The 14808-nt window shown below is 36.6% G+C and overlaps 1 protein-coding gene across 10 annotated transcripts in view; it reads right to left on the bottom strand.

Annotated features, from left to right (window-relative positions):
- Positions 1-2416: 2416 nt before the first annotated feature.
- Positions 2417-14808, bottom strand: part of AGFG1 (ArfGAP with FG repeats 1) — a 37274-nt gene continuing 24882 nt past the window's right edge. Inside the window, exons 6-14 of one of the 10 annotated variants that reach the window (XM_075507290.1) lie at positions 11065-11184; positions 10348-10419; positions 9175-9384; positions 8117-8315; positions 7315-7394; positions 6936-7028; positions 3775-3927; positions 3058-3149; positions 2417-2671 (exon numbers count right to left, since the gene is read on the bottom strand). In XM_075507290.1, coding sequence (XP_075363405.1) covers positions 2612-2671; positions 3058-3149; positions 3775-3927; positions 6936-7028; positions 7315-7394; positions 8117-8315; positions 9175-9384; positions 10348-10419; positions 11065-11184 — 1079 coding nt within the window. In that variant the 3' untranslated portion in view covers positions 2417-2611. Of the gene's footprint in view, positions 2672-3057; positions 3150-3774; positions 3931-6935; positions 7029-7314; positions 7395-8116; positions 8316-9174; positions 9385-10347; positions 10420-11064; positions 11185-14808 lie in introns of all 10 variants that reach the window. The other 9 variants (XM_075507291.1, XM_075507289.1, XM_075507297.1 and 6 more) reach the window with 9 other exon arrangements.

Raw genomic sequence — 14808 nt, forward strand, 5'->3', positions numbered from 1 at the left:
ATCATGAGTGAAGAATTCATTTTGTAAATATACCTATTTATAAAAAATCTAATCAACAAAACAGCTATGGTGTCAGTTTCTGCTCAATATAAAAGGAGACTCAAAACAATACAAGATCTTCAGCCACTTTTCTGGAGTTTGACAAAACTTAAAATTAGTGAACATACACTAAACAGATGTGGTTGTGTGTAGTAAAAGTTGCCAACCTTTTATCTGCATTCAAGCTAGTTATGAAAAAATAAGGTATTCCACTATTTCTGCAGCATAATCTAAAACTGCATGCCTTGCATACTTAAATGAATTTCAGTATCTCTTAGCAGTAATCAGCTTCATTTGATTCAGAACAGCAATTTCAATAGATGCTGATCTCATTAGCCCTTGACCAAAGCTTAATTTACATCAAAATTTAGGTGAGGGGAACACAGGATTGTTCTTCCACAAGGCTATTCCTCATCTCATTGGTGAAACATTTGGCTGATCCGGTCCAATTCCCTGCAATAAGCATATTTAAGCATTCCACAAGTCCTTCTGAACCCTTGCAGTTCCCCACTCTCTATTGCCTTTATGTGTTACTATCCCAAAACAGGTAAGGTCAACAACAGGGAAGAACTACAGTTATTTATACTATGCTAAAAAAAAAGTGGTGAGAGCAAGGGCATCTGTTAACATCCTGGAAACCCTCAATTACTGGGGATTTGTTCAGTGAATTTCCCAGAGAATCTTGGGAATTAAACCATACACCATACTCTATCCAGCAGTCCTCATCAGAAGGCAAAGACAGACTTAGAGTCTGTTTTAACTTTAAATATGCCAACAGGACAACAACAGACATTTAAGTGAGGAATGCTACTATAAGCAGCTTATAAACTGCCTGTCCCCTGCTTTGGGATGTCCAAAGCTTCAAAAAAAAAAAAGCTAAGATACAGAAATTACTACCACCCCATAGGCCAGCAACGGAAGCCAAAAGCACTGGCATAAGAGTGTTTTTACAAGCAGTGGTCAAGTCTTTCAGCTCCCCTAGAAATAAACAGATCTAACATTCAGGCAGTCAATTACAAGTGAAATGTCTTGCCTTCCAAAAATTTTCACATTTGTCTCAAATGGGCTTGCACATCTTTTTCTCAAAAATCATCTGACATAATCTGATCTTATTTACTCCTGTTATCCTGAAAGCTGTTAAGAGTTTTATTCTCCAGCTGGTCAGAAACCTTTTTTTAAGCTTGCAGTTTATGTACTCATGATATATTTACATTATTTGCTTAGTTCCAGTATTACACTTGAACTTAAGCCAAGTTATCTCTGTGTTTAAAACACCATCACCAACTACTTTGATGCAGAGTTATATTTTTCTTGAACCTTCTTACTATTACAGGCTAGACAAGCTGGATGTTTTTCCACCCCTCTACAAATTGCATTCTAGTATGACAGGAAACATTCCAGTAAATAAAAAAAGTAATTGACAAATTTAATATTCCACGAGGTCTTAGTAATATATATCAATTTTTTTTTAAAAAAGAGTGCTATTACATCTGTGGTACCTTGATCTGCTATTACACATACTGTTCTGATCACAACTAAGTCTTGTTCAAAGACTGTCATTAGCTACCCATAATTATGTGTCTTTTGCAGCTAACCATTTCTCAAGTAACTACCCTTCTCTGTGTTTCCAGTGTCCTTCATTACACAGCTAGTCTGTCAAAATAATCCAAGTTCACTTAACATTTTCCTGTTCGATAGGTCACTTCACTTGAGCTAGAACAGCAAGCTTAATCACAAGGACAGAGAAACATATCCAAGTGAGGCATGTGAAAATTTTAAGCTTAGCTCACCTTTAAGCATATTGCTTTTGATAACTCGTCTGTGTATGAGACTCACAATATGTACATTTTAACCCAATAAAGTGTTACTGCACAGAAATAATGCTACACAATTGTTTTTTCTAATATTTATTTTTTTCACCTGCAAACTGTAGCAAAACATGATCAGCTTTATTATGCAGACAGGTATCCCTCTAACATTAGAGATTTAGGCATGTATAAATAGAAGAGCTCTTAGGAAAGGAAAACATTTTGAGAAATGAACAAACCTCCAATTTAACTTCATGACTTCCAATACCAATGGTTAAAATGATGTAGCTCATTCATTCCAAGAGATACAACAGCACCTTAAAGTGGCTGATCTATTTCCCAGTAACATTTTTCACATAACAATGTGTTAAAGTTACAAATACTGATATGCACAAATAGCTATTTTCTAAGAAAAATATGTACAGTACTGCAGCATAATGAATGTGGTATCTGCAATAACTTATTAGCCAATTTTAATATACATGATACCGCTACTTTTTACCTGCCAGTTCACAGGTTCAAGGATGTTACCACAGCCCTCTGTTTTGCACGTTATTACCTGGTGGGGGGGTTGATTTTCTTGGGTTTTGTGTATTTTTTTTTTTAATTTTTTTTAAAGGTACACAATGCAGGCTTTTATTTTTACTTCTTAAAGACTTCTTTTGTGTTTAAAGCTAATATCAGTGAAACAAGACAACAGTGCAAGAGGCGCAGAGATGTTATGTGACCACATAAGAGTTCTTTTGGGTAAAGTGTCTATAAGGCTATAAGAAAGGATTGGTTGATGAGCTTCCTGTTGGAAATTGTCCTGTTGGTGCACCAGCCTAGGGGAAAATGAAAGAAGAAAAATAAAGACAAATATTTAAGATTTTTTTTCCATGTTGTAAATCATAAATGCAGGATATATAAAAGGAAAACAACCTATTAGGAAATATTTCTGGTTTATGTTGCAGGGATTTTTTTTGTGGTTCTCTGAAGTTGTACTACTGTAAGAGCATGGTATACAAGTACCTCTGTTTTGATTTGAATAGCCTTACAAATGCCATGCAATCATAATAATGAATTGCATTTAGGAGATTCACATGCTGCCTTCCCTTACTTGAAGCAAAAAAAAAAAAAAAAAATCTTTGTATGTCTCTAAATTAAGTGTTACAGATTATGCCTCTTCAGACACACAGAAGTTATTAATATCATGCAACAACTCACTTACCATAAAAGGGTTACTAGATACTCCAACAGCTGCAACTTGTCCAAAAGGAGTTACTACAGGCTTTGCCTGTCCAAATGCAGCAAAACCTGCTCCTTGGAAAGATAAGTGAAAAAGATTAATACTAGTAACCAATCTACAAAGAGTTCTTTGTTGCAGCTCCCACACAAAAATAAGTGGAAGCTTGGACTGCACAATCAGGAGGATTGATCCCACTTAAACACTATCAGGAATGTAAGCGTAACAAAAAAAATATGGGTAGGCTTTTTGTTTATTTTATTTTCAACTGTTCGGAACCCATCAATTTCCAATTTCTACGTATGCACTTTTTTCAATATTATTTTATCATTTAAATTTAGGGAGAAAGTACTTTCCAATTTTCTCTTGCCTGTGTTCTATGAAGTTAGAGAAGGTGTTATAATCTGTTGCAGACACTCCAAAAATGAAAACAAAACAATCCTTCTTGCATAAAAGGCCTTTAAGCCTGGGAATACTAATAATTTTAGTATCAGATTATGGTAAAATTTCAGTTATGTCACTGCACACAGCCAAGTCAGAAAGCTCAACTACAGAGCCAAAACAGAGTGTGGGAACCCCTCATCAATATAATCATCAAGTTCATATAGAAATAAATACACACCCATTATTGCTAACTTACAGACAGATCATTTTCTCCATGTTTCTGATTTAAACGATATTATCTAAAACATGTAGACCTACCATTTGGCTGCTGAGCAAAAGCAGTCTGTTGAGGGAAAGCTGCCTGGGTTGGGAACGTGGGCTGCTGGAAGTTGCCACTAAAACTAGTAGGAAGACTGTAGGAGGCCGGAGTTCCAAATCCTGCAGGCATACTCATGGATGCAGTACCAAATGTTGCTGCTGATAGGCAAAAGAACGCCATTCAATTATTTGTAAGAAATCACTTTTTTCATGAGACAAATTACTATAATGCCATGTTAAGAAAAATCTCCTAATGCCTCAGTGGCCATATAAAAGTTAGGTTCAACTTCTACAGCCACTGAACTGATTTGTTAGCTTGGATCACCACCAGCTAGGTGCATAATTTACTCTTGCACTTTAAAAAATTAATGGAATCCTTTAAAATTTACTAGATCCAGCACATTCAGATATATTTTCTGAAGAGGAAAATATTTTTTTTACATTCTCTACATTATCATATACTTCCCCCAGAGTTTTTCTGGTAATACTCTGTACACATCAGAAGCAAGCACTTTCAGGCAGCATAAGCCCCTCTGTTTTTCTCCTTCTGAGAAAAGCATGAAAAGATCTTCCTACTTCAAGCTGCACATTACAGGAAGTTACAAGTCAAAAAAAGAAAGTCATAAGGGATACATGCATCCCCTCTCTCTTCATCCCCATCTTAATGTCACTTTAAAGGAAATTTTCACCATGCACATTATTTGCACACAAAGTTCCTATTGCAAACGCTCTTACTGTTGAGGTAAGACTTAAAACAAAAAAAAATCCAAAACTTTTAATCTGATTCTCTGCTGAACATTTCAAGTAAAAAACACAAAGCTCATCCACTATTCCACATGCCTTCAGCAAATCAACAGGAGCATATCAACTGCAAAAATGTAGTAACAAAACCATTATTCAGTCTTTTGGGAGTTATTCTTGAAAGGAGAAGCATATAGAAGTTTTTTTGGTACAAATACAGACACTGGGCATTTTATTCTAGTTAAACATTAGACAGGACTTCTGAAATGTTACAAGTTAGATTTTATGCAAGCTCAACTGTTTAAAAAAATTAATATATTTAATGAATATAGCTTACTTATCAGTTGAAAAATTTACCTGAAAATTATTCAAGGGCAAGACATTATACGTACATAAACTACTGACAAAGTACACACTAAACTAATGTAGTAACATTGTTGTCAAGTTTACAGATAGCAGAGAAGCTATTCAACAGGAAAACTTGCTAAAACAGCAAACAAAAGCACAACAAAATGAGCAGTGACTTGGGATATCCCAAAAGGCATCAAGCTACTGTTGGTAGAAACTTCAAGAGTCACTCAACTTGTTAGCATTATGTTGTGACCATGGAGGATATCAATAATGGTTTTGTTTTAGTTGCTTAATAGGTTGCCTATATATGCTCTTCTCTCCCTTTGCCCACACCCACTCCATTTTAAAACACAGAAAGTCTTCCAAAATTCTATGTGCAGAGAACCAGATAGCTACCAATAAGCTTTTACAAGCAAGAACAATTAGCCACAAGAAACTTGATACCAAATGTGGCCACCTACCAAAATGAGCCTGAGGAAATATGTGAGAGTGCATTGCTCCCGAGAGGCCTTATGGAAGCCACAAAGAGACCAGACAATGTCAAATCATTTATACACTCTTGAACAGTCATTTCTTAGTTTTTCATATATATAATATACACATGTATATGTACCAAACAATTTGCCCAATCAAATAGCATGACCAGCAATAGATTAAGCTAAGAAAACCATTAGAAATAAACACTACAAAACAGATCTCCCATGTAATAAATAGCAAAGTTCATGCAGAAAGAAAGCTTATCATAAAAGGACAAGCTACAAGTTTATACCTTACACTGAAAGGGGTAGAATATTATCTTTACTTATAGTCATTATCTCTGTTACCTAGTACATAACATCAGTATAGCTGCCAAAGGGTTGGAACCTCTGCAAGCCAAGGATAACAGTTTAGAAGGTGGAAGGATAGAGTTGCCATATTCAAACAAATTTATCTAAAGAGGCTACAAGTTCTCAACAATGATCCAAAATAGCACAATTAGGAATGAGATTAAAATAAGGAAAAAGATATTTGGGGCATTAAATAGATTAATAAGTTTAACTGCATAATATCTCAAAAGGGACTGAAAACATAATTCATTTTAGCAGAGGACATGAATTTGATCAATTCAGTTTTAACTCAGCCTGATCAGTTTAATTAAATCTACCTAAAACTTTGAGCAAAGCACAACTCAATGTTAAAATGCATACATCAGCAGACTTAAGTCTGTGGAAGTCCAGTTAATAGATAAAAGTGCCAAAATTTAGCAGTGCCTTTGGAGAGGAAAATTAACATAATCTAACAGTCATCTAAAGCCAGGTTCAGTGTTTCAAAGAAAAGTACAAGTGTGCTTTTTTAAAAAGTGATTAAGTTTTTGTCTATGGAATTATGATTCTACAGAATCCTCCCCCAGAAAATTAATGTAAACCATGAACGTAAAGATTATATTTAAACATATGCTTTACTGTTACAAAAGAGAAAAATAAAGGACACTCCCAATGTACTGAAAAAGTGGACTGGTGAGGAGCTAACAGCCCAAAAGCCTTCTTTCCTGGTTCTAGCCCCAGCTCTTTGGTTTTGAGGGCCTTCAGGACTTTGAAATAAAGAAAAAAAAGATAGCGTACCAGCTTAGCAGCAGGGCTTTCAAGATCCCTGATTTCAGGGCAACCTGCGATGAAGCATGCTTCAAAGCCAAGGTTATAGTCTTGGAAGGTACCCAACTGGTAATACACAGACTACAAATAACTTAGGTAGTATGAGAAGATCTTTAACAGATAATTTTGACATTTTTCATGGCCACCATTTGAAATCCTAGGATTGGGCCAGAAATGGGAAACTGATGCCCTCAGCCCAATAAAAAAACATCACTTATCTCAAAAAAGAAAAAAAAAATTAAAGTTGATTTCTGCAGCCTATTCATAAATATTATACTCTACATTGAACACACACACACCACATGTCAAATAGACTAGAGACAGATAATACAGAAAACCTTGAAGGAACAAGTTACACACTATGAAAAAAAAAAAAAGAGAATCAATACAAGTCTTGAAAGAAAGTTTCTCAAACACTCAGGGCTTTTTTTTCCTAACCTGTTGCTCCTCGGCTATTGGTCTGGAATGGATTTGTTGAAGGTGCCACTGGGGCAACAGGGGCAGCTACAAATGGATTTGTGGAAGGTGTTGCTGAAAGATTAAAAACATTTTATTTAATAAAGTCTTTTAAAAATAGTCAATCTGACTCACATTAACTTTATACACCTTTTATACAGATACATAAATATCTAAAATTACATGAAAAATTAGGAATTGATAATAAACTGCTTAATTTGAAATGCATCACAACAACAGTACTTTTTTGGCATCTTTTAGTAGCTTCAATATCACTAGTGTCAAAGTATAGCACTATCAACTAAAAATTAGTAAGATATTTGCTTACAGTCCACAAAAGGTGTTAGTAACACTTATATACCTCCAAATGGAGCAGGCACACTTGAAGATGCAGGCTGTGTCTGTGCAGTAGCAGCCACAGGTACTGTTCCAAAAGCATTGCTGAAAATAATTCATACATTCAGTGAAGTCAGAATTGCTTGTTTAACAATTAAATACAACTTACAATTATTGTTGGCATGTAAAAGAATAGAAAAGGAATGCTTACGTGCAGTTTGCAAACTGCAATGTAATTCACTGAGGCCAGGAATTGAGCCCCTGATGCCAGGGTCAGAGACTGTAACTAGTGCTGAGCAATGAGAAGTCTTCTCCAGCAACAGCAGGAGAAAGAATATTGAACAGAGGCCATCAGCATAAAGGTTGCAAAGCAGAAGCTTTTGGGGCACTTGCAATACCAAGCAGAGCTATAACAGGCATTTGGTATTTATTACTTTAATGATCTAAAAAAGAAGTGGTTGGCACCATTTACATTATAGATATCTGAATAATTTTTTTGCCAGGGATGATGCTATGATTTTCAGTATGCATGCAAGTATTCTGTACAGAAAAGTGTTACCATCCAAGAGGTTTAGCATGTAATGACTAGAAAGGTGCAGAGAACATTCTGCTGACAGAAAGTATTCTGAATTTTATCTTATAATATCCTATCCGAAAGTACTGCTATTATTTAAAACAAAGGATGCAGTTTCAGTAGTACCTCTAAACTCATGCAACATTTCCCCATTTAGATAAGAAATAAAACCAGAGTTGAGAAACAACTTTGAGCTACTTTTCTGCATGTTGCTGAAGTCAATGTAGAAAGTCAGCTACTTCTAACAAAGTACCTGCTAGCGTTACTGGTGGAAGTATATGCATTACTAGAGGTTGCTGTGGAGCTGAACACACTGTCCAATTCTGCTAGAGCCGCATACTTGTCTGAAGACACACTTGACTGACTTGGGGCTGACAATGCAGGACCTGCTGGTGCTGACACTACTGTACTGAAGCCACTTCCTTGCTCACTACCACCTAGAAAGAAAGAAACTAGATTAAAAGTGATGAAGATGGTTTCACTTTCTGCCCTGCTAATCTTGAAAACTAGATGAAAGTTCATGTCCAGTTTAGGTTTCAGACTTAAATATTACAAATATGCACTAGGGCATACAGGGAAAAAAAAAAACAAACCACAACATTTAACAAGCCATTAGCGACGTGTCATATTTCTATAGATATTCTGCAGCTCCAGAGAGCCTCTGGTTTCCCTGGAAAATGAAGACTCAATACTACTGTCATTTTCAACTAGAAAATTTAACAAAACATATACTCTCAAAATATCCATTTCGGAACAAAGCTCTACATTACAAACCAACACAAGTCTTTATACACCATTTGAGAAGAAAAAAAGAGTTACACACTAACTAGTTTTTCACTCCTGAAGTTAAAATCAAGTAAATCCAAGTATCACTGCTACTAGTTTATAAAAAAACTAAAGCCAAATCTTTGTGGCAGAGAGGTAGGAAAGCTACTCTGGCAGTTCTCCACAACAACTGTAGCTCTCCATTCAAGAGCTTTCACTATAAGTTTTAGCACAAATATAAAATATATATTTATATTTTTTATATATTTTCACCATTACAGTAATAATTATTTATATATTTCCACTTGAGTTATTCATCTTGATAGCAAGTAGGTTCCCAAAAACCAGTCTTCTGATGACATCCTTTTGGAGTGATATTAGTCTTAAAACTTACATCTTTCACATTAAGCGTACACTGACATGAAATTCTACTGATAACTTAAAGAAAGGACATTTTGAAATTCAGTTACTACTTTGACATGCACAGCCATCCTTGTGGTAAGTATACACATGTAGAATAAGCACACCAAGAGTAAAGTTTAATACCTTGCCCTGCGCTGAAGATATTATCTAAATTAGCAAGAGCTGCATATTTGTCAGCTGACTGGAGATTCGGTTTATTCACTGCAGCTTTACTGGCTGCAGTTGCTGTTGTGTTGCTCTGAGAAGCATTGAAGGCTCCAAAATCAGCACTGGAGGATTTGGGGAAGTTATCAAAGTGAGCAAAGTTAGCATTCACTGATCCAGCGCTTCCACCTGTAACAAATTAAGTTAAACATGATCAACACTCCAAAGCTAGAGAAAGTCTCTCCAACTGTAACTGATGGCACAATAATCCCACCTCTTTGCAGTTACATGAGGCAACATGTTCCCCCCCCCCCCATCCCACACGTTTAAGAGCCTTTCCCATTTCCTTCAAAGTTACACTGGGTCGTCAGAAAAAAAAAAAAAATATTTTTTTTATGTTTTTCAGTCTACAGATCAGGGACAAAAAACCCCCAAGCTTCAACAGCTTAAATCAGTCATAATTTGATCTTGAAAAACTTTGTTATTTATTAGCTGTTAAAGTAATTTCAACAATAATATTTTACTAGAAATATAAGTATTTGTCTGAATCTTTAATATTCAAAATACAGAAGCTTCATTTTCCTGTCATATGTGTCTAATGAATAGCTACCATTTGCATTACTTAATGGTACAATGTTTAACCATTTCAGATATTAGTCATCGTTCTAAGCAAAAAACAGTGCCTAGAATTCCAGAAATAGTATGATTCCATGCCAAGGTTGAGAGATAGTTTGGTTCTCTGTTCTCAGATTTTTAGACTACATCCAATCAGGAAAGAGGTGATGGGGAAGACAACGCAGTTCTTTTTATACCAAGTCTCCACTGACATCAGATACACATAAATCAATTTTAAAAATCTGACTTCGGTCCACACAACTGAACTGCAGTTCAAATATGAAACCAAGAGCTTCCATCTCTTCAGTGTCCAGACAATTTAATCTAGGCAGGTCACATACTTAAATTTAAATGAGTTGTTCCATTAAGTGTATCACATTTTATAACAGTTGGTTGAGGATTCCACTCATACTACAGAACACACAACTTTAATAGCATAATCAAGAAGTTAAAACATACGCAACAGTAAGAATGAAAATGCTATACTACAATGGCATAAAATGAAGCAAGCTGAGTTTTCCACTGCGTGGAACTTACTGTGTACAGCCTGGAGAGGAAAAGCTGAAGTAAATTCACCAAAACTGCAGCTAGATGAAAGCGTTCTGAACGCTGGACAGCCAGAAATTGTGTGTGGGTTAAAGTTAACATAAGAAGGGAGAAAGAAAATTTGAAAAAAAGTTTAAAACGACACCACACTCAAAAGAAAAAAAAAAAAAGGAAAAGAAAGTCAGTCAGCCAAAGATCTAGACAAACAGCAAGTGTAAGCTCAAGCAGAAGTTCTAAAGCATGATCAAATTAAAGGAAAGCAAAATAAATCTTAGCAATAGGCTCTACACATGAAGTCAAACATACTGAAGTGTGTGCATATGTTATACATACACAGACACACACTTTTTTTTGGTACTGTGAGGTGCTTTTGGGGCTACTGAAACACTTCTCTTACAAAATAGAGAGTCAATTCAATATTTATCAAAAGCAGTATGGTTTACTCTTTTCATAGTTATTTCAGGTGTAGAGCTAACAAACACATAGTGCCATAAATCAGACTTCTGAGTAGCATTAGGGAAAAAAAAAAAAAAAAAAGAAAATCAACACCAAACAGAAGGAATTCATTTTGAGTTTCCCCAGAGCTTCAGATGGCTTGATTGCATTAAAGCAGGCAGATGCAAGAAATAAACTCAACTTAAGTACCTTCCAACATAAAGGTAAGGATTATTTCAATTAAGTATTAATCAAAAGTGCTAGGAGTTCTACCTGTATTTTGGGGCTGAAAAGAAGACTGACTTGCTGTGGGGAAACCTCCAAAATTACTCGAGCCACTAGACTGTCCAAATGCATCAAAGTTTGCAAAACCTGCATTTGCAGAGTTCTGCGCTGTAAATCGCAAAGGAACAAAACATGTTAATGGATATGGGAAATAAACACAAAACCAGATGTATTAACTGAATTCATGGTCATGACAGCCTCCGAGGGTTATGTCCTACCTTGTAATTTATTTTTACATGAAAAAATTATACATGACATTCTACAACTGAAAGCTGTCTTTGAACAAGCTTCCATGAATCACCTTCACAGAGCTGTACCAGTTAATGCTAATTCTCTCCTCCTCACACATGCTACTAGTCACAACTGCATGACCTGATGAAATCCAGTTCAGCTTAACCCTAGTGTTTGCTATGGTGGCTGGTCGGGGAAAAACAGCCAAAAAGTACAGAATACCAGATGTATACCTGTAGAACCCAAACCAGGTATCATTCTAAATGCTAGTTTCCAAAACTAGAATTTGTGGACTAACAGAACATTTATTTGGGAATAAAAATTAGAAAGTATTCTTGTAATATACTGACAACTTGAACTCCTCATATACAAAGTGCTTCTTCCTTGGGTTAATTTAGTTTGGCAGCACTTGAATAGTTTTGGCTAGGTTTATAAATTCATTTCACTGAAAAATTCAGTTTTTAAAAAACTAAACCAGAGTACAGAAATATGGAAAATCAATACCAATGTCAAGAAGATAGCATTCATAGAGTGTATCCACAAAATAAAATCCAAGGGAATTTCAAATAGAATTTCAGTTTTCGCCTTCCTTTCGTGCCATACTATAGGAGAAAATAAAAGTTAACACCCATCTAATTTCAAACAGCTGGACATTCAAGCATCTATAGATTCAACAGGAATTGCATGCCTAACTGATAAGCTCCACAGAAAGTCTTAAACACTGTTATAAGCAAGGAGTAAAGGAAAAAAAATGTTTTTAATCAAATGCAAAACAAATCCGTATATATAGGTAACCTGAGTTACCATCTAAAGAAAGCCCACAAAACACTTTCTAGAATAACAGATGCAATACACTATATTTTTAGGTCAGGATTTGTTTCTTCTGGAGGGATTTTGCAGATTAAGTATATACAAAAACAATAAATTATGCCGATTGTTTAACTACTGTTACTTAATAGCCAGATAATGCTAATAAGTTGCATTATTTCACTTAATTTCTATTAAAAAAGCATCTGTACTACAGATTTATGAGCTAAAAGGGCATTTTTATACAAACTACTGTATTCCACAATGCTGCTAATATAAATTTAAGTGCAAGTATTTCCCTTCACAGGGGATGCTTGGAGAGAGGGTGAGGTTTGACTCTCCTTGATATCACTTATTAGAAGAGTGCATGCATATTGGGTTTACAAGGCACAGGTTTGGTAGTGGAGGGCTGCAGGGGTGGCCCCTGTGAGAAGAGATCAAAAGCTGCCCCTGTTTCTGACAGCCAGTTTCAGCTGGCTCCAAAACAGAACTGCTGCTGCCCAAAGCTGAGCCCATCAGCAGTGCTGGTGGCACCTCTGTGGTAACATATTTAAGAAAGAGTAAAAACAAACAAACAAAAAACAAAAAAACCCCCACCACACCACACAAAAAACCCCCATGCACCAGCTGTGAGAGAGAGGAGTGAGAAAAATACAAGAGAAACAACCCTGCAGACACCAAGGTCAGTGAAGAGGGAGGGGGAGGACATGCTCCAGGCACTGAAGCAGAGATGCCCATGGTGAAGACCACAGTGAAGAAGGCAGCTGTCCCCCTGCAGCCCATGGAGGACCATGGTGGAACAGATATCCACACTGCAGCCTGTGGAGGACCCCACACCACAGAAGGTAGAGATACCCTGAAGGAAGCTGGAGCCTGTGGAAAGCCCATGCTGGAGCAGGCTCCTGGCAGGAGCTGTGGCTAATGGAGAGGAGCCCACACAGGAGCAGGTATTCTGGCAGGAGCTGTGACCCTGGCAGAGGGCCCGCACTGGAGCAGCCATGCCTGAAGGACTGTACCCCATGGAAAGGTCCCATGCTGGAGCAGTTCTTGAAGAACTGTAGCCTGTGGGAAGGGCCCAGATTGAAGAAGTTTGGAAGGACTGTATCCTATTGTGGGGGGAGGGACCCCACAATGGAGCAGGGGAACAGCATGAAGAGGAAGGAATGGCAGAGATGAAGTGTTATGAACTGACTGCAACCCCCATTCCCCTTCCCCCTGCACCATTCAGGGGGAGGAGGTAGAAGAGTCAGAAATGAAATTGAGCCTGGAAAGAAGATGGTTTTAGTTTTGTTTTTATTTCTCCCTATCCTACTCTATTATTAATTGACAATAAATTAACTTAATCTTCCCCAAGTCGAGTCTGTTTTGCCCATGATGGTAACTGGCAAGTGATCTTCCTGTCCTTATCTTGACTCACAAACTTTTTCATCATATTTTCTCTCCCCATCCTGCTGAGGTGGTAAGTGAGAGAGCATCTTGGTGGGCACCTGGCAGCCAGCCAAGGTCAACCCACCACAGCATGAGAGTCAACAAGAACCAGTGGGGGAAGAAATCAATGAGAAAGCAAGGTTTTGGGAAAGTTCTGTCCCAAAATTTTCACCTTTAAAGTGTGCAAGGAGAAAAAGTTGACACATTCTACAGACTGCAACTCCAAATTCCACAGTTTGTTTTTTTTTTGTTTGTTTTGTTTAAGCCAGTAGCTTTTTAAGAGGAACAGATTAAGAATTCAATTGCACCTTGCTTTAAAACAAAAGTGATGCTTTCATCCTGAGGCATCAGTTGGATAGGAGCTAGATACTTGGAGACTGATGTTTAGTTGACCAAATAGGATTAAGTACATAAATGCCACTCCTAGAATTGTGACAAAATTTTTCATTTTAACCACTCACACAAACAGAATACTATGTCAAGATCTTAAATGAAATATCTTTTGAGTCTAGATTAAAAACTGGAACATATTATATTACAGGCCACTTAAGAATTTTATTGCATCAGCTGACACAAAGTATGATTTGCAAGTGGGCCCATGTTAAAACGGTAGAGCTGTAAAGACTCTTCTGCAGAGTATTCAGATGTTAATCTCACTTTATTTTATGTGGTAAAGTTTAAACCTATGTAAAAGTGGCACAAAGGTAAAGACTAGGTAAGACTTGTACTTTCCTGTACCTGAACAATATGTAGATTGGCAATTCCAAAATTCAGTCCTCCACACAGAAACCCAAGAACAACCATAAGTAAGTTAAGAAACTGCAGTGGATTGCAGATTGGCATGGATTTACAACTGCTGTTGTGACTGCTGATCAACGAGGCAGTACAAAAGCTAGCTGGCTAAAGCTAGCTCCTGTATGACAGCACCAGTCATGGCAATGCAAGCTGCCTGTACAATCTTTGCATAGTTTCTTCTGTGAGGTTTGCACTACCTAGTGTGGAATAAAGGCATGAAACATTGCAAAACCAAAAAACCTAAAATAAAGTCCACATATATTCAATTACAAAATTGAAAATAGTTATCTAGAAGACAATAACTATGTTGTAGTATTTTATTTCTTCCAGATAAAGCCTCACGGGTAACCCTTTTTACCTGTGATAGAGTTGTGCTGTCACTACACCTTTTTGAAATCTTTTGTGCAGGTCTTCTATTCCATTAGTTTATAGAAAGTCTACATGCCAAAAATTTTTATCTTTTTTGTCACT

Source organism: Mycteria americana, chromosome 7, assembly GCF_035582795.1.
Source record: "Mycteria americana isolate JAX WOST 10 ecotype Jacksonville Zoo and Gardens chromosome 7, USCA_MyAme_1.0, whole genome shotgun sequence".
Taxonomy (NCBI): domain Eukaryota; kingdom Metazoa; phylum Chordata; class Aves; order Ciconiiformes; family Ciconiidae; genus Mycteria; species Mycteria americana.